At 39.3% G+C, this 22,997-nt stretch overlaps 1 protein-coding gene across 1 annotated transcript in view; it reads left to right on the top strand.

Moving 5' to 3' along the window:
* Positions 1 to 22,783, top strand: part of UNC13C (unc-13 homolog C) — a 558,354-nt gene extending 535,571 nt beyond the window's left edge. The window contains exons 31-33 of the mRNA XM_036302049.1: positions 16,896 to 16,988; positions 18,393 to 18,552; positions 20,979 to 22,783. Of these exons, the coding sequence (XP_036157942.1) occupies positions 16,896 to 16,988; positions 18,393 to 18,552; positions 20,979 to 21,264 (539 nt within the window). The 3' untranslated portion in view covers positions 21,265 to 22,783. The remainder of the gene's footprint in view (positions 1 to 16,895; positions 16,989 to 18,392; positions 18,553 to 20,978) is intronic.
* The last annotated feature ends 214 nt before the right edge of the window (positions 22,784 to 22,997 follow it).

The following is a 22,997-nucleotide window of genomic DNA, read 5'->3' on the forward strand; positions in this document are numbered from 1 at the left end:
TTTTCAATGTCTCTTTATTTACAAGTTCCTCCTCCATCTCTTTCCTTTACAATTTATTTTTTGAAGAACATGGGTTGCCTTATTATAGAGTCTCTCCAAGTCTGGATTTTCCTGATTGAGGATGTGGAGTGTGATTTAACATGTCTTTCTGTGTTTCTGCAAATTGGCTGCTCAGTCCCAAGGTTTGAGTGGACACAAGTTCCATCCCTTCACAAAACAATATGTAGGGTTAGGGTTAGCATGGAGAGTTCATAGGAACTAGGTTGCTCCTACCCCTTCAGTCCTTACTCCATTCCCTGCACACTCACCTATTCTTGGTAGGGGAGATCCCCTCCAATTCCCAGCTGTTATCTCAAACTGGCCCTCAGTAACCTCAAGTTGGCCAATCCAGGGTTCTCTGGTTCTCAAGTCTGTAAGATGTACCCATGCTTTCTCCCACACAGACACTCATTACACAGAAGCCTTGAGGCTGTTAGTGGGGCCTCTGGTAGTCTCATATTTAGGGGGTTACGGGGCTATCTTGGTACCTGTTTCATGTAAATAGTTTTCTTATTTCACTTAGTAGTTGCTCTGTATGTCTTTATGTAAATTTAGGAAGAGCCAACATTAAGCTGCCACTATCTCAGCCATCTTTGGAGAATCCTGTGTGATTTATTTTATCATGTTTTATGTATTGTTGAATAAATAGATTCTTTAATTTTTAATGAGAAAACTATTCAATATTCAGAAAATCACTTTATTGGCAATGCTGGGAGAATGTGCTTATTCTTTATATTGAGATATGATTGTCTGATTGTTTATCATTCCATAAATTGCTGCTTGAATCCTGTCTGTAGGGATCATTCTTAGCCATATATAAACATCATTTTAGTTGCTTATATTCCAGTTCAAATCTGTTACCATTTCCATCCCAAGCCCCTTCACATGTGGATGGTAAGGAGACAGAGAAGTTCTTTGCTTAAATAGACCTTGGGGAAAGCTCACTCCTAAGCATGACTTTTCTCTACCTGCCTTCCTGGACACAACACCTCCACTGTCTTTATTACCGAAATCTAAGTGTTCATGCCCACTTACTCATAGGTCTTAGATCTCCTCTGTGCAAAGATGCTGATGCCCAGGTGTCCAGACCTTTGATCTGCTTCTGAGGCTTTCATTCTTAGCTTATTGACCTGAGACCTGGATCCCTGCCCATCTCTTTATAAAGTCAGCCTTTCCTTCATCCTACACTGGACCATCTGGCACTCATTGCTATCTATGTCCCCGCATCATATATACCATACTGTATATCATTGATATATAGAAACACATACAACCCATGTGGCCTGATTTTTCCCAATAACATGATATAAATGACACCTTCATGTGTCATTTAAAAATCTCTGAAAGTGTGAGTTTTAAAGAATGTGTAATTTCCTGTCATATAGATGGGCTAAACTGTACATAACCATGTGTCTAACACTTCTAGGCTACTTTCAATTTTAAAAAAACAAAACTAGCCGGGCGCGGTGGTGCGCGCCTGTAGTCCCAGCTACTCGGGAGGCTGAGGCTGGAGGATCGCTAGAGCGGAGGAGTTCTGGGCTGTAGTGCGCTATGCCGATTGGGTGTCCGCACTAAGTTCTGCATCAATATGGTGACCTCCCGGGAGCTGGGGGGGGGGGGGGGGGGCACCAGGTTGCCTAAGGAGGGATGAACCGGCCCAGGTCGGAGACGGAGCAGGTCAAAGCTCCCGTGCTGATCAGTAGTGGGATCGCGCCTGTGAATAGCCACTGCACTCCAGCCTGGGCAACACAGCGAGACCCCGTCTCTTAGGGGGAAAAAAACACAAAAAACAAAAAACAAAAACAAAACAAAACTAAAAGTTTGAAATTACATTATTACATTATTCTTTTTTTTTAATCTTTATAGTTGAAAGTATTACATATGGCCTTCCCACCCCCCACCCCCCATTGACCCCTTCTGGCCCACCCCTACCTCCGCCCCAGGCCTTCACCACCCTATTGTCTGTGACCATGGGTTATGCATATATGCATACAAGTTCTTTGGTTGATCTATTCCCACCCACTCACCCCTGCCTTCCCTCTGAGATTAGACAGTCTGTTCCACACTTCTATGTCTCTGGATCTATTCTGTTTATCAGTTTAGTTTGTTCATTAGATTCCACATATGAGTGAGATCATGTGATAGAGGGACCTGGAGAGTATTATACTAAGTGAAATAAGTAAGTCAGAGAAATATATTTATCCTTAAACCAGAAAATGTCACAGTGGAAGCACCTCCAGGTTCAGGTGCACATTTTCTTGTAAACTCCTTATTTTGATTGGGGTGGTATAAGTTATTTTGGGATCACTGATATCTCTCTATCTTTAAGGGGTTCTGACTCCCTAATTCTCCAGTTCTAATTCTTGATTGTAGAAACTAACAGGGCCACTCCTGTGAGGGTAGACTCCTCTCTGATCTTTCTAAAGTCAACAATTCCTCTTAAGACTATGTTATTTCTGGCGGGATAATATTTCCATTGAACATCTTCCGGGGCCAGCACAGAGCAGCCCTGTGGCAGCAATGTCCTGGAAGACATTGAGTTGCTCACAGATGCTAGTATTCTGAAAGGTCATTGGAGAGAAATGTCATTATAATAGATGACATGAGAAAAGTAGAAAAAAATAAAAATGGAGTCCTCCCATGCTTTAAGAAAAAGAAGAGGCTAGAGCTTGATTAATAAATGTCCTGAACCCAGGCCTACCTTAAAACAGCTTTGTTCTCTATATTGAGATGAATAATTATCTCATCTCCAAAGAATGTTGCATCAACAGGGGACTCTGTCAGGGGTTTGTTTCCAGCTGGGGGTTAGGAGCCACTGCCTTAGACACGGGCCACAGGACCTACTAGGTAGGAAGAGGTGATCAGAGAAGAAAGGAGACACAGGTAAACAGTGGCCCCAGGAAGGGGTCAGATAATCTACATCCAGTGCCTGAAAGCAGGGCAGTATTCTCAGTCCTGGTCTGGATCAGGTGGCTGAGAGCCAAGAGGGGCCACTGTTAGAAAAGGGCACTTTCAGTGATGCAGAGTAAGATCCCTCAAATTGGGTTTTGAGGGTCAGCTCCAGACCCAGCTCCCAGAGGAAGCTTTCCCTGAGCAAGTCCATGTCTAGTCTCTGTTATGCCTTTCTCCTTTGTATGCTGCCCAAGCTCCCTCCCTTCCCTATCATAGCACACATCCCACTGGACTGTGAGTGCCTGTCTACTTCTCTACCTCTCCATGAGCCTATGAGTGTCTACAAAGGTTTGTGTGTCTTGCCTGGGAGCCACTATACCTGTCGCTCCTATTCTTAGCAGCATATCCAAACACCTGCAGAACTATAAAAACGTACAAATGCTGGCGCTCTACCCCAGAGATTCTAATTTAATTGGCCCAGAATGAAGCTCATATCTATATGTTTTTAAAAGTCCTCAGGTCTTTCTAATGTAAAACCTGAAGAGTGGGAATCACTGACTTAAACTACCTTTGGTGCCTGAGAAGTAGGAGCCCATTAAGTGGTTGATGGATACCTGAGTGAATGAATGAATGAATGAATGGATGAATGAATGAGTGACTCAATGATGGCTTCAGTCAACTAGGATTCAGCTAGAACAGAGCAGGAACTGGTCAGACGTATATAACTCCATGGCTTCAGTGCTTTGCTAGCAATATGCCAAGTTAAATATATTAATAACAAAATGAAGATGTTTATGTTTATTTCATTTATTTTAAAACCTATACAGTAACTCCATATTTACATACTCCAGAGTTTAAAGTCTTATTTAGTACAATGTAATGATCAATAAGCAAAATAGACTAAAAAAAGAGAAGAAAAGGAAACGCAGAGGATTTCTTGCAATAAGTTCTTCTGTTCACATATCTGCTGGGAAGTGGAAGCTATGGGTTCCCTATTTCTCTTCTGACACATGTTATCCATTCTGTCCATAACAATCCCTCCTATGTCAATATATTGTCCTTGCTAAATTACATTAGATTAGAGCAATTCTGGATTAAAATGTCAGAGCAATCTATTATTACCAAGCTCTGACACCTTTTCTACAACGGAGTTAATTTGTGTACGCTGCCTCCTGCAGAGTAGCTGCCTCAAAGTAATGGTGAGAATTACATTTTACTATTTCTACACCAGCCTCTGGTTCTTGTTTTTTGGCCTGCAATAATGTCTTTAGTATTAAATGATCTCTCATCCAGAGATCTGACCCTGGGATAACTGCAGTCATCTCTTGGATCTGTTTGTGTTGTCCATAACACAGCTAATTTTTTAAAATGGCTTTGAATGTTGCTCCTTGAGAATATTCTGCTGGGTAAGCATTCTTTACTGATTATTTAAGGAAGTCAATTCTGTTATCAGACAGGTATCTATTACTGGATCACCATGGACACTGCTCCATTTACCCATCAGTGCACATTACACATTCCCTCTCAATGCATTAAATTACTTGATCACATGCTGCATTCAGCAATTTCTTCTTGATATCTGCTTGGCAGAATAGATAACATACTGGTCAAAATGACAACCACATCAGGGCAGAGAGGGAAAGCACAGGGTTCTATATCAATAAACTGGACATGTCATCTATATTTTTCCACTCTAATCTTCTGTTTCTTTTTGTATATTTAAACATTTTATTTAAGAAGTGGTAGATGCTCACTAAAAACAAATCATATAATATGAAAGTGTGTGATCAGAAAGCTAATAAACTCAGCTGATTCCATTCCTACTATGTGTACTTTAAAGTTTATTCTCCCAGACCTTCAATTATACACATATAAAACTTACATTCTTTCCCCCGACCCCCCCCAAAAAAATTGTATAACATGCATACTGTTAGACTATTTGACCTTTCACACTCATCATTTCATATCTTATATACAGATTTCCTTTTTAGTGTGGGATTTATAATATTTCATAATAACATGATGATATACTTACTATTTCACTACTTATAAATATACTAGTGGCCCAGTGCATGAAATTCATGCACATTAAAAGGGGATTAGAGGAAATATTTTAATATTGCTATTTGCCCTTTCTCTATAATATAAGTGTCAGAGATGAAAGAAATTAGTAAAGTGTATATGAAAATCTTCCTCTTGTCAGAGTCTGGGGCGCACCACAGGACCCAGAGTCAAGTCCCCACCCACCCATGTGTGACTCAAAATCACGCGAGACCCAGACCCGGCTGCCCCCCTCCCCATTGGGCTAGATCCAGACCTGGCCGGTCCCACCCTTGTCAAGCCCCGCTGGGTGGGGGACATGGCCTAAGATCCCCTGTCACGCCCTGCCAGGTGGAGGGCGCAGCCTGAGGTCCCAGGCCTGGGGCGAAGGGAGCAACCTAAGGTCCCCTGGCCCAGCACTGGGGTAGGAGGGGGCGCACCTTGAGGTCTCCCATCAAGCTCTTCTGGGCAGGGGACATGGCCTGAGGTCCCCTGTCAAGCCCCACCAGGCGGGGAGTGTGGCCTCAGGTCCCCTGGCCCAGTGCCGGGGTGGGGGGCGTGACCTGAGGTCCCCTATCAAGCCCCGCCAGGTGGGGGGCATGTCCTGAAGTCCCCCAGCCTGGCGCCAGGGTTGGTGGCACGGCCTGGGGTCCCCTGTCAAGCCCCATGGGGGCGGTGGGGAGGGCACATCCTCAGGTCCCTGCTGATTGCTCGTAAGGCTCATTATGGGAACTCAGCCTCCACTGTGGGTGCCGCCATCTTTGTGGCAGAGTGATGGTCAATTTGCATAGTCCCTCTTTGTTATATAGGATAGGTAATTTTATAGGTAATTTTTTAACTATTTAAAAAATGTTGCCATTAACATCTTTGTTTATATACATCTTTGTGTATTTTTGCAAGTATTTCTGTATGACAGACTCATAGAAAGGAAATTGCTAGGAGATGAAGAGTTCAATATTTTAATAAACAACAACAACCACAATAATATGAAAGATTGTCTCTGTGCCAGGTACTTTTAATAAGTCCCTTGCAGGGAAAAACTTATTTAATCTTTACAATATTTGAATGAGTCCAGTACTACTATTATTCCTATTTTACAATGGAAACAGAGAGAGACTAAGTAACTTGCCCAATGTCCCTGTGCTTACTATGTGGTGGAGCCTGAATTCAAATCTAGACAATATGGCTTAGAGACTGAGCTCTTACCTTCTGTGCACACTGCCTCATGGTTATGTGGCATCTCCAAAACTTAGTTCCCAATTAACACTAGTTATCTACCAGCTTTTTCAGTTGTGGATATTGTTTTTTAAATTTAACACTGCAGCTCTTTTAATCTTGGTGTAACTTCGCAATGCAATAAAGGTTAATCAGTAGGAAAAAATCACAGCAGTAAGTGATGAGACATAATATTATTAAATGCAAAAATGAGTGTTATGAATAAGAACACAGAAGTGGCTCCAAGTGACAGTGACCAATGGGGACTAGCGCGCCTGGGGACGCTATGTAAGGATGGCAGAGCTTGGAGGGGGCAGTATAGGAAAGGAAGGCTAGCGGAAAGGGATATTGTTGAGTGCACGAGAGAGACATTTGATTGTCCTTAATGGAGGAAGATTGTTAAAGCCAAAAGTTACTCAAGGAATTTGAAATTTCCCCTCAAAGCAATAGGCATTAAAAGGAGAAGAGTAACAGGATGGAATCTTTAACTTTGGAAGCTTGGTCCTGCTAAGTTATATAAAATATAATGAAAGTATATGAAAGCAAAGTGAACTCTTAGAATGTAACAGATAGCCACATAATGAGAAGGTCTTAAACAAAAGAGTAGAATGTTGAAGTAGAGAGTGAATCAAACTATGTAAAGAATAATGGGCAAGATTTGTTCATTGGTTGGGATTAACAGGTAAAGCAGAGGAAAAGCTCTGTGTGCTTTTCAGTGACTTGAGCTTAGCTAGCAGAATGGCATGAACAAGGTTGGAAGTGGGGAAGTTGAAAACTGGAGGTTTGAGAACACCATAAGTTAATTTTTTGACTTGATGTGGTTAAGCTAAAATGAAAATACTAAGCAAGAATATCTGTTAGACTATTAGAAATGGGGGTCAATATAAAGATCAGGATAAGGACTAGAAACATAGATTTAAAAATTAATAGAATTGAGATGAGAGATGCCACTATAAAACCTGGGAAAGGAGTATTGAGGAGGAATCTAGGGATTAATATTGGGGGATGTCACATAACAAAAAGCTGAAAGAAATGAGGAGGCTACAAAGAAGACAGAAGAAGAACAGTTCATGAACACTTAGTATCCTTCAATTTATTTGTATTATCTTCAACCTCCTTGGTTAAATTTATTGCTCAGTATTTTATTCTCTATTTTTTCTTTTTAAATATATTTTTATTGATTTCAGAGAGGAAGGGAGATGGAGAGAGACATAGAAACATCAATGATGAGAGAGAATTATTGGTTGGCTGCCTCCTGCATGTTCCACACTCAGGATTGAGCCAGCAACCCAGGCATGTGTCCTGGCCAGGAATCAAATCGAGACCTTCTGGTTCATAGGTCAACACTCAGCTACTGAGCCACACCTGCTGGGCAGTATTTTATTCTCTTCGATGCTATGGCAAATGCGATTGTTTATTAATTTCTCTTTCTGATAGCTTGTTGATAGAGTGCAGAAAAACAGCAGATTTTTACAGACTGACTTTGTACCGAGCAACTTTACTGACTTTGTCTATTAATTTTAACAGTTTTTTTGAAGGAGTGTTTAGGGTTTTCTATATATAAGATCATGCCATCCAAAAACATGACAGCTTCACTTTGTCCTTTCCAATGTGTAAGCCTTTATTTCTTTTCCATGCCTGATTTTCTTTCTAGGCCTTCCAATAGCATGTTGAATAAAAGTAGCAAGAGCAGGCATCCTTGTCTTATTCCAAATCTTAAGGAAAAAACTTTCAGCTTTTCAGTATTGAGTAGGATCTTTTCTTAATTTCTCTTTCTGATAGTTTGTTATTGGTATGTAAACATGCAATCAATTTCTGAATATTAATTTTGTATCCCACTTTGATGAGTTCATTTATTAATTCTAATAGTTTTTTGGTAGAATCTTTGGAGTTCTCTGTATAGATATCATCCACAAATAGTAACAGTTTTCCTTCTTACGTCCTAATTCGTGTGCCTTTTATTTCTTCTTTGCTGCCTAATTGCTATGATAGGACTTCCAATGCTGTTAAATAAAAGTGGGCATCCTTATCCTGTCTCTGATCTTGAGCAAAAAGCTTTGAGCTTTCCACCCTTGAGTATGAGCTTAGAAATGGGCTTGTGATATATGGCCCTTTTTAAAATATAAGGAATCTTTTTTAAAAAATTTAAGAGAAATTATTTTTTTGAATTATGTATTGGCTTCAGGTATACAGCTTAGTGGTTGGGCAGTCATATATTTCACATAGGGCTTCCCTGGATATTTCCAGTACGGCAACTGGCACCATACGTAGTTATCACGATATTATTGACTATTGAAAGGACAAAACAGAAACATACTCCCCTCCCTCTCCCCTACCTTGCCTTGTAGGGCTGGGCCCTCAGCCCAAGCCCCCTCCTTTTCTGAGTGACCACAAGGATGCCAGTATTGACCTAACTCCCCCAACCACCACCTGAGTGGACCAATGAAGCTCCAGGAATGCAGCTACGGTCCTGATAAGGCTATAGTGGGGGACGGCCCATGCCTCAGAATATGCTGGTCACTTCCTGACCTTTGTGCTGTAAGACCCTGATGAAAAACCCTGACCTAAATGACCAATCTCTGTAACCCACGTCACCCCCTAAGCCCACCCAAATAACTAGCCCTATATAACCTTTGTTCTCTTGGAACTCGGGGCTCTCTCTTGCATCCAGTAATGGAGGTGGGGGGGAGGGGGGACCAAGCGAGCTTGTATAAAAGACTCTCTGCTTTTGCATCGGATTTGGTGCTCCCTGGTGGATCTTTGGGGGGTCTTGAAATCTTGGCATAACACTACATTTCCTATGCTCTATTTACCTCCCCATAACTATATTGCAACTACGATTTGTGCTTCTTAGTCCCTTATACAGCCTTTATTATGTTGAGGTATGTTCTGTCTATATGGACTTTGTTGAGAGTTTTTATCATAAATAAATGTTGAATTTTTTCAAATGGCATCTCTATATCTATTGAAATGATCATATGATTTTTATCTTTTATTATGTTAATGTGGTGTATCACGTTGATTGACTGGCAGATGTTTAACCATCTTTGCATCCTTTAACCATTGTTGCATCCCTAGAATAAATCCCACTTAAGCTTGTGTATTAACTTCTACTGTATTGTTGAATTTGGTTTGTTACTATCTTGTTGAATATTTTTGCATCTATGTCTATCAGGGATATTGGTCTGTAACATTCATTTTTGTTGTTGTTTTTGTCTGGTTTTTGCATCAGGACAATGCTGGCCTTTTAAAATAAGTTTGGGAGCATTCCCTCCTCCTCAATATTTTTGGAAAACTTTGAGCAGTATAGGTTTTAAGTCTTCTATAAATGTCTGGTAGAATTTACCAGTGAAGCCATTTGGTCCCAGGGGTGGGAGGGTTAATTACTGATGCAATATCTTTACTAGTGATTGGTCTATTCAGATATTATTTTTGTTCATTATTCAGTCTTGGAAGATTGTATGTTTCAAGGAATTTATCCCTTTCCTCTAAGTTGTCCAACTTGTTGGCATATAATTGCTCGTAGTGGTCTATGATCCTTTGTATTTCTTTGGTCAGGTGCGTGGGGACCCTATTGTTCCTGCTTGCTCCCTCAGGCAAAAGACTCCAGGCAGTGTGATCAGCAGCTAGACCTGTCTCTCCTTTCAAAGCGGAGGGGGACATAATGGCACTGGAGAGTTTGCACAGCTCCCTGAGGGCTTCCCCTCCCTTTTCTATTCCATCTCTTTTTTGATGTCAGAAGCTGCTCATTCAATGCTCTGTTGTCTTATGGGAGTAATTGCTACCTATATACATGTATATTTGATTTTACTCATGGGAGGAGGCGAGTTCTCCATCTTCCTATTCTCCAGCATCTTGGACCTCCTCTTCTCTTAGCTGAAGTTCTCACTATGTCCATCTGTTCTTCTCCTGAGTTTGGTGAGCATCTTTAACACCATTACTTTGAACTTTATTTGCTGGGGGAAGGAGGGTGTAAATTACTTATCATTGCTTTAGTATCTCATTTTTTTATTTGGAACATATTTCTTTTTCCCTTCTTTTGCTTAACTTTCTATGATTGTTTCTATGTATTAGCTCTCCCTTTCAGTTTTGAAGGAGTAGCCCTGCACAGGGGATAAAACGCAATGCTTAATCTTGCCCTAGTTCTCAGTTGTCGCTTGAACATTCTGTTTCAAAGTCACGGGGCCTAGAAAGCAATCCGCCTGCCCACACCTGCTGGTTTTGGTGGGGCTGCAGAAGTTGGTCAGGGTGGGCAGAGCCGGCTGCTCACCCACTGCCTCTGGCGAATGCAGCGTGGCAGACTGCAGCTGTGTGCCTGCAGCCTCAGGAGAGGCTGTTCCTGGGAGCAAAGCATAGGAGTGGGCTGCTTACTCACCCCCATTAGCAAATTAGAGGAAAACTGCAAAAGTGGCCCCTGCTAGTGCTGGCGCTAGCAATGCAGAAGGAAAGCACAGAAATGGCTCCTGCCTGCACCTGCATCCCTAGAAAGAGTCTCAAAACACTTCTGCCCCTCCGGAAGAAGCTGTAAAGTTAGCAAATAAATCTTTTTCACATGTGATCTAGGCTCTCTTCCAGCTGCTGCTTTTGTGCTGAGTCCCAAGGTGAGTGAGTGTGTGTGTGAGCCCTTGAAGAGCAGAATCTCTGTTCCCTACAGCCCTGTAGTTCTCCAGGTTGTAAGCTCAGTTGGCCTATTGGTTTTCAGAGTCACATGTTGAAAGGACAAAGCAGAAACGAACTCTCCTCCACTTTATCTTGTAGGGCTGGGCCCTCAGCCTAAACCCCCTCCCCTTTCTGAGAGTGACCACAGGAATGCCAGTAATATCCTAACTCCCCCAGCCACCACCTAAGTGGACCAATGAAGCTCCAGGAACGCAGCTAAGGTCCTAATAAGGCTATAGTGGGGGACGGCTCAAACCTCAGAATGTGTTGGTCACGTCCTGACCTTTGTGCTGAAAAACCCTGACCAGAGTGACCAATCTCTGTAACCCACGTCACTTACCTAAGCCCACCCAAATGACTAGCCCTCTATAACCTTTGTTCTCTTGGGACTCGGGGCTGGCTCTCGCATCCAGTAATGGAGGCAGAGGGGGACCAAGCCCGGGCTTGAATAAAAGACTCTATGCTTTTGCATCGGACTCGGCTCCCTAGTGGTCTGTCTTGGGGGATTTTGAAATCTGGGCATAACAATGTTTTGCTTTGGGAGTTTGTCTCTCTGGTGCAGGTCCCCGATATGGGAGACACTTTGCTCCTCAGAAAGAAGGGAGCTGTGTTTTGTTTTTGTTTTTCTGTTTGGCGGTATTTGTGGAGATTTTCAGATCCCTCCCCATTGTGGGTTGCTGTGCCAGGGGTGGTATTTTGGGCGAAAATGTGCCTCTGCCTTTCCTACCCATCTCAATGTGGCCCTTTTATCCTCTGTTGTGTGTGAACTGACTAGATCACCAACAGACTCTGAAAGAAGTGATGTGATTGGTGACTGATGATACATATCTGTTCTTTACATAGCGACTTATGTGCTAAAATACCAGTAGCAAACTTTTTATTTTATGCATTTAATGTACCACGATGACTGAAATTTGAATGTCTGGTTGGGAGACAGGTGTTATTGAACTAAACGGTGGGAATTGGAATCCAGGCATATCACTTATACAAATACCATGCGTCGTGAGGGCAGCTTGCATAATTAATCAAAAAATAAATACAAATTGGTCATTTAATATATATCAAAAGAATATTACAAGTTTATTATATGAATTAGCAATAAGTATGGATTAATAGAGGTTTCCTGATTATAGAAGGCAGTTAGGAAGAAAAAAATCTGCATAATTAACTGCAAAATAAGGCATACCGTGGTGCTAGGAGTGGTATAACTCCAGGCCATGAAAGCAGAAACCTGGCATTTTTTAAAGTGACAATTATGAATAGCATGACTATTAGGCAATAACTGCAATAACAATAAACTCTTTTAACCAGTTGTTCCTACTCTATTACTTTCCTAATTCCACAGTTTTAGGGTGTGTCACATTAAGCAGTCAGTTCTCAAGACTCTCTGCCTTGATTGAGCAGTAAGTTTCACAGTGTGTGTTCGAAAAGAAAATGTGCATTTGAAAGCCTGGGAAATGTTTCCACCCAGCAGGTTTCACAACAGTGTTCAGGCGCTGCGGAGTGCCTACGTGGGATTTCTAATGTTTTTTCCTCCCAATGCAACAGCCCATGTTTCTGTAGAAAGCGCACGCACAGGATGTACAGGTGGGAGACCACAGAACAGCAATTTGTGAAAGAGGAACACTTACCTCTGTGCATTGAAAGAGCACCTTGTAAAAGGTTTTAGATACTTTAGCTGTTAGTTGTTTTAAAACAGCACAGGATAGTTCATCCATAACCAAAGACACCAAACAGCAACTCACCTATTTCCCTAATTATAATTTTACATTCTCTACCATAGCAATCTCTCCAATTCTATCACAACACAACTAAAGCCTTTACATTACCTTGGCAATTGGAAACTCCGGTGAAGAAATAACACTCAGTGAGTGCTTTGGTGGAAGGCTTTCTCCTTTAAAAATAATATCAAGCGCTGGCCTGACCATTTTTTATGGCTACCCTAGCAGAAACCAGCCATTGCTACCTTGCTGCTTGTAGTAACACATGATGCTCACCCATAAAAGTTTTAACAACAAACCCAAGCACTGAGCAGGCTCTGAACTTTAGTATAACACCAGAGGCAATTATGCAACCTGCACGCATTTTCAGAGATGCTGGAGGCCTTTTATCAGATTCATGGTTAATGAACATTTTTAATAGAAGGGAGCAGTTTTCCCTCTTAGATATCTGAGGGCTCTAAAAATCTGCCATCATTATTCTACTGAACCCAGAAAAGTTTTGGGAATTCTGAATTTGTTAGGAAGAACTCCAGTCACTCCAGAGTGGTCTTCTTGCAGTCTTTGACCCCGGTAACCACAATATCCATGGATTTTTAAACCATTTTTATATGTGGGCATTATGCATGAATGTTCAAGGGGTTTTATAACTTTGAGACATTGTGTTATTAATTATTGAATTCTAATAAACTTAGATTCATTTGCTGGGCAGTTATTATATAGGCTTTATAACAGCTGTTACATAGGAAGGTAGAAAATAGTGTACATTTTTTTAAATTAGCTATTTTTATTTTTTTGTATATTTTTATTGACTTCAGAGAGGAAGGGAGAGGGGGAGAGATAGAAACAATGATGAGAGAGAATCATCGATCAGCTGTCTCCTGCACGCCCCACACAGGGGATCAAGCCTACACCCAGATATGTGCCCTGACCTGGAATCAAACAGTGACTTCCTGGTTCATAAATTGATGCTCAGCCCCTGAACCATGCCAGTCGGGCAAAATTAGCTATTTTTATTCTCACCACAAAGCTGCCAGGTTGGTGCTACAAAAATAAGAAAATCAAGGTTTGTGGAGTTTTAATTATCCCGTAATAAGTGACTGAGAAAGTATTCAGCAGAGCAGTCAATTCCATTGCCCAGGGTTTCTGTACTATGTCATAGTATTGAGGAAATCAAGAACATAATTGCAGATTATTTATAGAATTTTTAAAAATTATTTTATGGTAGAGGAACTTGGACAGGGCTTCCTAGGCTAATGGACAAAGGATTTTCCAAACCTGTGGTTTGTCTTGATGAAACTATGAAGTATGTTTTGAAGAATCAGGCTAAAGATAGCATGGCCAGCCATGCAGATGAAGTAGAAAGTAATCGAAAGCTTCCTAATGAAGGGCTGGACTGCAGGACTTGATTCATGGAATAATGAGATGCAAATATTAAGCTTTCAGAAAGAATGGGATGGTCAGAGTAATCCATACTTTACACAAATGAATTTTTTTTCTAAAAATAAATCTGACTATGCCACCCATAGCCAAAAATTTAAGAGCCTTCTCAGCAGCTCTAAGATAATGTCTGAAGATTTTTAAGTTATATTCAAGGCACCACCAATATGCTCCATCCACACTGAACTACTTGCAGTTTTCAGGACACACTGTTCTGTTTTATTCATCCATACGTGTGCTATTTCTTCTGCTTCCTTGTTTAAAAGATGAATTCTAACTCAATTTTAAAGAGCCTCCTTACGCATTTTCTCCTTTCTGAAACCTATAATGATAAAAGTTTCTGCCCTTCCCCGCAAAAGATTGGCTCATTATTCCACAAAAACCTAAGAGTATTGAGAAAATACTAGGAGCATTTCATTCACGTTATGAGCAAATCACAGATGTCAACTCTATAAACTAAGGATTCAGCAGACAAATGGCACGTCCGATTTAAGATTTTTGATAAGGACTTAGTACATATACACAAAGGCATGAACAGGATATAAAAAAGACAGAAGGAAGAGGAAACTAACCTCCCTTACACAACAGTAACAAGGGAAGAAAAAGCAGTAGAACTAGGAAAGGCTGTCTCTTGGCAAGGAGCCCATTTTCTACTGCGTAGACACCTACCCCACTGATATCACAGTCCAGGTCCCTGCCCTATCAGTGACTCGCACGATTATAAAGTCATTCCAGTGTTTAAGACCTCATCCTGGTCACCTTACATCTTTAATCTCTTACTGGATTCACGGTCCCTTCTCTCTCTGCAAGCAGACAGAAATGGGAAAAGGAGAAGGAAGGCATGGGCTTCTTTCATGTGAACCTTTCCTCTCCCTCCTGGTGGTAGGTTCCCTGGTGTTGGGAAGGAAGAAAAGAGAGGAACAAGACCAATGACACTTTATTTAAATGTCTGTGTGAACATTGCTGGTCATTGAGTAGGGTTACAGCTCTTCCAGTTTATTGTTTTGGGGGAACTAGAAGCTTGTGAAGCTGGCAGTGTGAGACTCATTTCCAAATAGTAGCTGGAGTATTGATGGATTCTTCCAAACTCAGGCCTGAGCTACTCATTCCCACTGCACTTCAGCTGGTACTGGCATGCTACGAGCTTCAAGGTGCCTGCCTCCTTGCCCCATCTGTGCAATCCATGACAAGACCACAGTCCATGATCACATCTTCCCTCTCTTGTCCCCAGTTCTGGCACTTCAAGCCCATCCAGGAACCACCTCCCATACTTCTTAGCAACCATAAATTTAAGGAGTTGGTCCCTGGCCCCCTCTCTGGCTAATTGTCCCTCACTCAACCATGCTCGGGTCATACTGTCTGCTGAGTAAGCAGCCAATTCAAAAGTGAAATGCCCATCTTTCTGGCACTTCCAGAGTTTAGGAGTATTTGCGGGGCGGATTTTCTTTTCCTCACCTCCAGGAAAGGGGACATTTCCCCTCTTTCTTTCCCCAGGAGCAAAGAATAATCCCTTTACTAATGCCCGAGTGATCACTTTCTATCTTTTAATTCTTTTATTATCGAGGGAGAGGGGTCCTGGTGATGAACTGGCTCTTATCAGCAGGTCCTATGGAGAGGTTCAGGCCCCAAACTAGCAATTATCTGAGATTAGAAACCGAAGGTTTCTTAGAATCGTCTATTTTCAGATTCAATTATTAGCCATTTATTTTTAAAAAGTACGTTTCTTGTTGATCTTCTATATTGCATATAAAAGTGTAAATTGTTAAAATCTCTCTGGTGCAAAATTAGAATTGACAAATAAATTTTACTTCTAAGAATTATACTATAGATAAACTTATAAAAATAATTATTATAGTTTGTTTATAATAACAAAGGATTGGAAACAACTGAAATATGGTTAAATTATGATATGTTCATATAATGGATCAATAGCCAAACATTAAATATTTTACTGTTTTGATTATTATAAGCAATGGCTCAGTAATTTATTTATTTATTTATTTATTTATTTATTTATTTATTTGTTTGTTTGTTTTTAATCCTCACCTGGGGATATTATTTCTCATTTATTTTTAGAGAGAGCAGGAAGGAAGAAGGAGGAGAGAGAGAGAGAGAGAGAGAGAGAGAGAGAGAGAGAGAGAGAGAAACATTGATATGAGAGAGACACATCGATTGGATTGGCCACTTGAAGAATGCACCCCTACGAGCCTTCATTGTGCAGGCTGACACTCCAACCACTGAACAACACTGACTAGAGCTCAGTAATTTATTTTTAAGCAAATGCTCTTTGAACCTTTACTCTGTAGTTAGTGCTGTGATATTCCAGGCTACATAAGATAAAGGATAGTTAGGGTATAGGGTAATAACACCACGAGGTAGGTGTTATTGTCCCTGTTTTGCAAATGAGCAAATTGAGATGTGAGAACACAGCAAATTCTTATCACAGAAGCAGAAGTAGCATAACCATGATTTAAATTCAAGTTAATGTGACCCTAAATCACAGGTACTTTTCAATACAACATTCTTAACAGTTGACTAACTTTTATGCCATCAGTAGACCTTATCATACTATACTGTAGCTATATGTTGGTCTCGCCTGGCATACTGTGGGCTTCATGAGGGCAGGTGCTCTACAGCCATCTTCCTGTAATAGTAACACAATATCTGAGGATCAGATGAAATTTTAACTCCTTGGGTAAATATGATTATATCCAAGTCTCAAACCTGCACAGCAAATTGAATTTGGTGAATATATATCAATGTTATGTGCTATTAATACAAAGAACCATTCAATTCCAGGAAGAAACACTTTCAAGCCCCTTATGCAGATAATGCACATATCCGTTATTAAGTATCTGAACGTTCAGGCCCTAAGCTTCTGCTTACTTGCAGGTCGCTCCTCCAAAGATTCAGTGGGTCAGATATCTGTTCATGTGGACATCACCACCACCCCAGGAACTGGAGAGCATAAAGTCACTGTGAAAGGTACATTTTGGATCCAGATAGGCCAAGCAGCTCATCAGACTTTAATGTCTGCAAAATTAATATTAAAATGTCAGTTTTATCTGTGTTTGAATATGTGTATTAAATCATTTTAGGGGTTTAGAATGTCTTCCTGAACCGGAACTTTTATTTAAAAGCAAATATATGCCACAGATAATTAACGTATGTAATTTGAAATATTTAAATACATTGGTGATTACATTTCGAAACTGTATATTTTATCTGTGGTTAATCCTGTGAAATATATATATATATATATATATATATATATATATATGGAATATTAGTGCTTTGGTTGGCTTAATATTCACATAACCTTCCTAATTCTTTCTCTAAGTTATTTTCAACAACTAATTTGAGTTTTTAAATGATAGTTTAATCTATTGGTTTATATTGTAAAAATATCACCTGAATGCAAGGGTCATTTCAAAGATGAAATTAAATGGTTAATATTTTGCTCAATAGAACCATATTCTAAATAATATCCACTTCAATCAAAACTATGCCCTTCTAATATATTTAAAATTGCATTACTGAATGTATCTTTTTATTATAAAAATATCACTGCTATCTATCATCTATAACAAATTACGTGCAATGTAGAGAAAAATACAGATAAATGTGAATGCCTATACATGCCAGTATCCTAAAATATTTTGTCACTGTAGAGCAAATGCTCAAAGTTTTATGAAATTTTTGCAATAGCAATTTTAGTTATAAGATACTTCCTTAAGAATATCATCATTAAAGAATGGGCAAAGTATAAATATGAGAAGGTACACTTAAGAATTATGTGTGATGCTTGAAATTAAGAAACAACTGTGTTTAACAATAGGTGATTGGTTAAATATAGGATGGAATATATATATAGTGGAATATTTGCAGTTGGAAAATATTGAATATATTGAATTAGAAAGATATCCATAATGAACTTAAAAAATACAGCTACTTATAAGACCGCAATATATTATGATGCCATTCTATATATGAATGAAATGTTGAAACCATACACAAAATATTAAGGGATTGCCTCTGAAAAATTATAGATTTTAAATCTATTTTCTAAATATTTAATGATAGATATAAACACTATTTTTAATATGAAAAACATCATGTTTTTACCCACACAAGAGGAATGATAACTTTCACCACTCCAGTGTCACACAACTAAGAGCTGAAAGTCCCATCAAGTGTGCATTCCAGAGAGTGAAATGTTTTTCTTCAAGAATATTATTATTGGAGTTAGGATACTATCAAATACAAGTTATGGCTTCACACATCATTTTTTAAAACAAAAACTCAATGTAAGGACCAAAAGGGAGAGGCAGAGATTCCACACATTCATTGGCTAACACTCTGTATCCCATTTCCTTTTTGGTTTTATAGTGATGGCTATTAATAACCTGAACTGGCAGACCACCGCCATGTTCCGCCCCTTTGTGGAAGTTTGTATTCTGGGACCCAATCTTGGAGACAAGAAGAGAAAACAAGGCACAAAGACAAAAAGCAACACCTGGTCACCCAAGTACAATGAAACATTTCAGTTGTAAGTCATGACCCAACTCACTTATTCAACCAGGCAATAGTCACTGTGTAACTAAACTTACTTACTGAGCATTACTGATCCCAGGCAGATGAAAAAGGCTATGTTTTTGGTCCCTTCCACTCAGTCAGTATCTGTTCGGTGCCTACCACGTATCAGGAAATACTATAAGCATTGACTATGTATAATAGGATTTCTCTGCTCTCATGGAATATACTTTCTAGAGATGAGGAACTTATGATAAACAAAAACCTATTATGATAGTATTTGCAAAGAATTAAAACAGGGCAATGCAATAGAGTGATTATTTGGCTACTTATATTGGTGTTCAGGGAAGCCTCTCTGAGTTTTAAATCGAAACCTAAAAAAAGTAAAACATCATTCATGCAGAAGAGTGTTGACAGCATTTCAGGCCAATCAAAAATGTCAGTGCCGGGACCCTAAGGCAGAAGCCTGCCTGGCCAATTTAAGAAACAGTATATACTGGACAAGAGAGTGAAGTGAACTGAATTTGAAGAGAGTATCAGGGTACAAGGCTTCGCGGTCAGAGTAAAAGGGACTAGGTTACACTCTCAGTTCAACAGGAGACCTTGAAGGATTTTCAGATTAGGGGAGGAACGATCTGGTTTACATCTTTAAATGACTATTCTGTTTGCTGTATAGAGAAAAGTTATAGGGAATCAAGACCAAATATGTAAAGGTAAGTTAGAAGGTTTTTGCAATGGTCCAGGTAAGAGATAACAGTGACTGGCGAGATGGTAGTAGGAAATGGAAGCAAGTAGTAGAAAGATTCTGGGTATGTATTGGAAGTAGGTTCTATAGAACTTGCAGTAGACTGGAGGTAGAACATGAAAGAAAGAGAATATAATTAGGTTCCTGAGAACATTCAATTTAGAATATTTTAAGACAGACTTATGTACAAAGGAATTTACAAAGATGTAAGAGTAGAGGGACTACAAGAAATGTAACCTGGGGCAAGTAGTGGCCAGGATGTGGCCTCTAGGGCACTGAGAAAGGAGAGAATGAGATACTATTAAAATTGGGGAAGTGAAAACTTCCGGTGCAGTGGGCCACCTTAAAAGAGCAGTGGCCTTCCATGTCAGGAAACAGCCTCACAGGCAAGGAGCCAGAAACAAAGACTCTGATCTTACGCTCCTCATCACTTCTGATTTCGTGATAGGACTTCCTTTTGGCCAAAACCACTGGAAGCCAGAACACAGAGAAACTCTATTATAGTCCTAGCAGGCCAGCATTCCATGTACGATAAAGTGTAAAAAGAAAGATGGGGAGTACATCCAATTAGGGAAAATGGAAGTTACTGAAGGAAATAAAGGATACCCCCTAGATTTTGGGGTAGTTGTTTACTGAGATGGGGGCATAGGGACAAGAGATACGGAGATCAGAGATTTTGTTTGATTTGGAAATGCCTATTGGACACCCAAGAGGAAATATCAAATGTATAGTTGAATATGACTTGAAAATGATCTGCATATAGATGAAATTCATTCCACAAATCTGGATAATCTGTACTAGAGACACATAAAGAAGAGAGGGAGACATAGGGTCAAGCTCATGGAAGTTTGTGTCTATAACATGCTTGATTAGAAAAAGTCACTTTAATAGGAAGGAATGTGGACGCTTGTTCTGCTGAGCAATAGATGTGCATTTATGAGACAATCAATGTCTGAGAATGAATTGAAAGAAAGTGCAGGAGAGAATTGTTCTCAGCATATCAGGGCCCAGCCTTCTACATTACACTCAGTTGTGCACTGACAAGCTGTCTTGCGTTGTTATATATAGTAGAGGCCACCCTCAGCCCCACACTTGGCAGCCTAACTGTTGCCATATGAATGAAGTGGCATTAAAGAATCAGCCTCTGCTGGAACTAATGTGCTCTGGAGATTTGTATCCAATTTAGCATCTTGTGAATAGTGCTTGGTGGTCTGTGCAGTGTATTCCCCCGAGACAAGTCTCCTAGATACAACGTATTCAGGAGCCTGAGGTTTTAATAAATGATGTTGAAATGACACCGAAATTCTTCCGACATACCCCTTACCCAAGCCTAGCTCCCATGATCCCCAGCGACCCTATCCTACACCTATATCTGAGCGGAGTTCCTGACTTCAATGATTAAGTACAGCACAGTGCTTTAATTCCAGCTTCTATTGATGAGTTTAACATCAGGGCACAAATTCATATTTAGATGGAGTTCCTTTTTATATCTAGGGAAAGAAGAAGTTTTTAAGTTACATTATAAGTAATATCTAAGTAAAGACAGTCTAAGTAAAGTTTTAAAAATATACATATCAGAATTAAAATAAAGTGAGACTCTATTTCCCAATATAAAAATGTATAGCACTTTTAGAACTGTGTTGATCCCTAGGTGAAATAAAATTTTTGCTGAAAATTCATAATTTTAATCCACACAGTATTCTGGGTAATGAAAACCACCCAGGAGCCTATGAACTTCATCTCTCAGTTAAGGATTACTGCTTTGCCCGAGAAGATCGAATTATCGGCATGACAGTGATTCAGCTACAGAGCATAGCAGAAAAGGGAAGCTATGGGGCATGGTATCCCCTTTTGAAAAATGTTTCTATGGATGACACCGGTTTGACTATTCTTAGAATACTCTCTCAGAGGACCAGCGATGATGTGGCTAAAGAATTTGTAAGACTTAAATCTGAAACAAGATCTGCTGAAGAGAGTGCTTGAAAGGAATACTGAAGATGCCATCTTCGAGAATGCATAAACTATAATTGTTTGACTACTGCATGCATGTGCAAATACATGGGAATGTTTATTTCACTACATTTCGGTGTTTGCCAGTAATCACGTACAATGTCTACAAGGTACGTGGAAAACCTGCTGAACTTGTATACATACCATCACTGGTCTTTGGGAAATAAATGTTCCATGAAGTGCCAAAATTATGATGTAAAGTGAAATATCCAGATCTTTTTAAATGTTTATTGCATCTCATTAACAATTTTTCACCCACTAAGCATACTGAAAAACAATTAAGTCTTTTCAGTTCATCTATTAGTTGTTTTTGTTAAATTAGTTTCAATTGCCCATAGATCAGAAAGATTTGTTACTCAAATTCTGTTTTATTTAGACTTACCTCATTGTAGATGTCTTAGAAATACCCTTTTCTATTATAACTAGAAATGCAGTCACCACTAGAAAGCATTTGTAATTTTATAGTTGAAGATATATTGTGATGATTTTTGCATACAAATTAAAATAGAAAAGGTGGGAAATATTTTATGCTGACCAGTTTCCAACCTTTCTGAAATATCACTGTGAAGAAATGCTATTAAAGCAAACTTATACAAAGCAATGCTAAATAGTTTGTTAACAATGTTTGATATATTGACAAAACTTTGTTCTTCAAAACTGCCACAGCCACATCACATTTGTTAAAAAGGTAAGTTGATGCACTTGCCACCTAGCATTATGTCTTGGCTTTATCAAATTTAATTCTTTACAAAGTCATGTAATGGAAAGTTTTTTTTTAAAAAAATATCTATCATAAGTAACTACCATTAGTGTTTTCCCTCTGACAGATATGACTAACTCCTTAATTACTTAGCACTGTAATCAGTTAAATGCTTTTTTCTTTTAAAAATATTCAACAATTTGTACTAAATACAGCATTACTATATATTGCACTGGAACGAAAAGCCTTGTCTTCATCTACTTAATGAAAAATGTAAAACAGAATCTAAAGAAATTGCTTACAATCTTGTAATTTATGTTATTTATAAGACCAAGATGCATCAGATGAAATAGGAAAACAATAACTAAGTTGGATTTTGAATATGAAATACTTCATGAATATTTGCATTTGCTGTATCTTTATGGTTTGACTTTTTGGAGTCTATCTAAATAGTTGGCTGTAGAGCAGTACTTTGAAACATGCTCATAACTGTTAGTGGACAACATATAGCTGCAGAAACAAGAACCAATTACAATGATTGTGTTTTGTGAACAAGCTGGTCTGGTATGTTAAGAACAAAATTAATATTATCCTGAATCTCAGAACCATTCTGCTACTGGATGTGAAAACACAGACCAGTGAAATCCACTAATTCATGTTAAATTGTTAGGCAATTGCTTTGTTAATGAGTTCTCCAAATGCATAGTGCAATGTGATCCTGTGGCATATGCATTAATAAATGGATGTATATTGAGAACATGCAACACTTTATTGTATCTGCTGCCTTCTTATTTAATTCAAGAAGCATCATTTCATTATTTAGGAATAAAAACGCCAGTGTTTTTTGTTTGTTTGTTTTTTACTAGCTAGAACAATCTTCACATTGTTTGGTTCTAATATCTTATTAGAATTTGAAAGGTACTTTCCAGGACTTGTATTCATGGAAACAGCTACAGACTATAAAATAATGACCCTGAAAACAAAGAAGAACTGATGTCTCTACCAG

This window comes from Myotis myotis, unplaced genomic scaffold, assembly GCF_014108235.1.
Source record: "Myotis myotis isolate mMyoMyo1 unplaced genomic scaffold, mMyoMyo1.p scaffold_m19_p_1, whole genome shotgun sequence".
Classification (NCBI taxonomy): Eukaryota; Metazoa; Chordata; class Mammalia; order Chiroptera; family Vespertilionidae; genus Myotis; species Myotis myotis.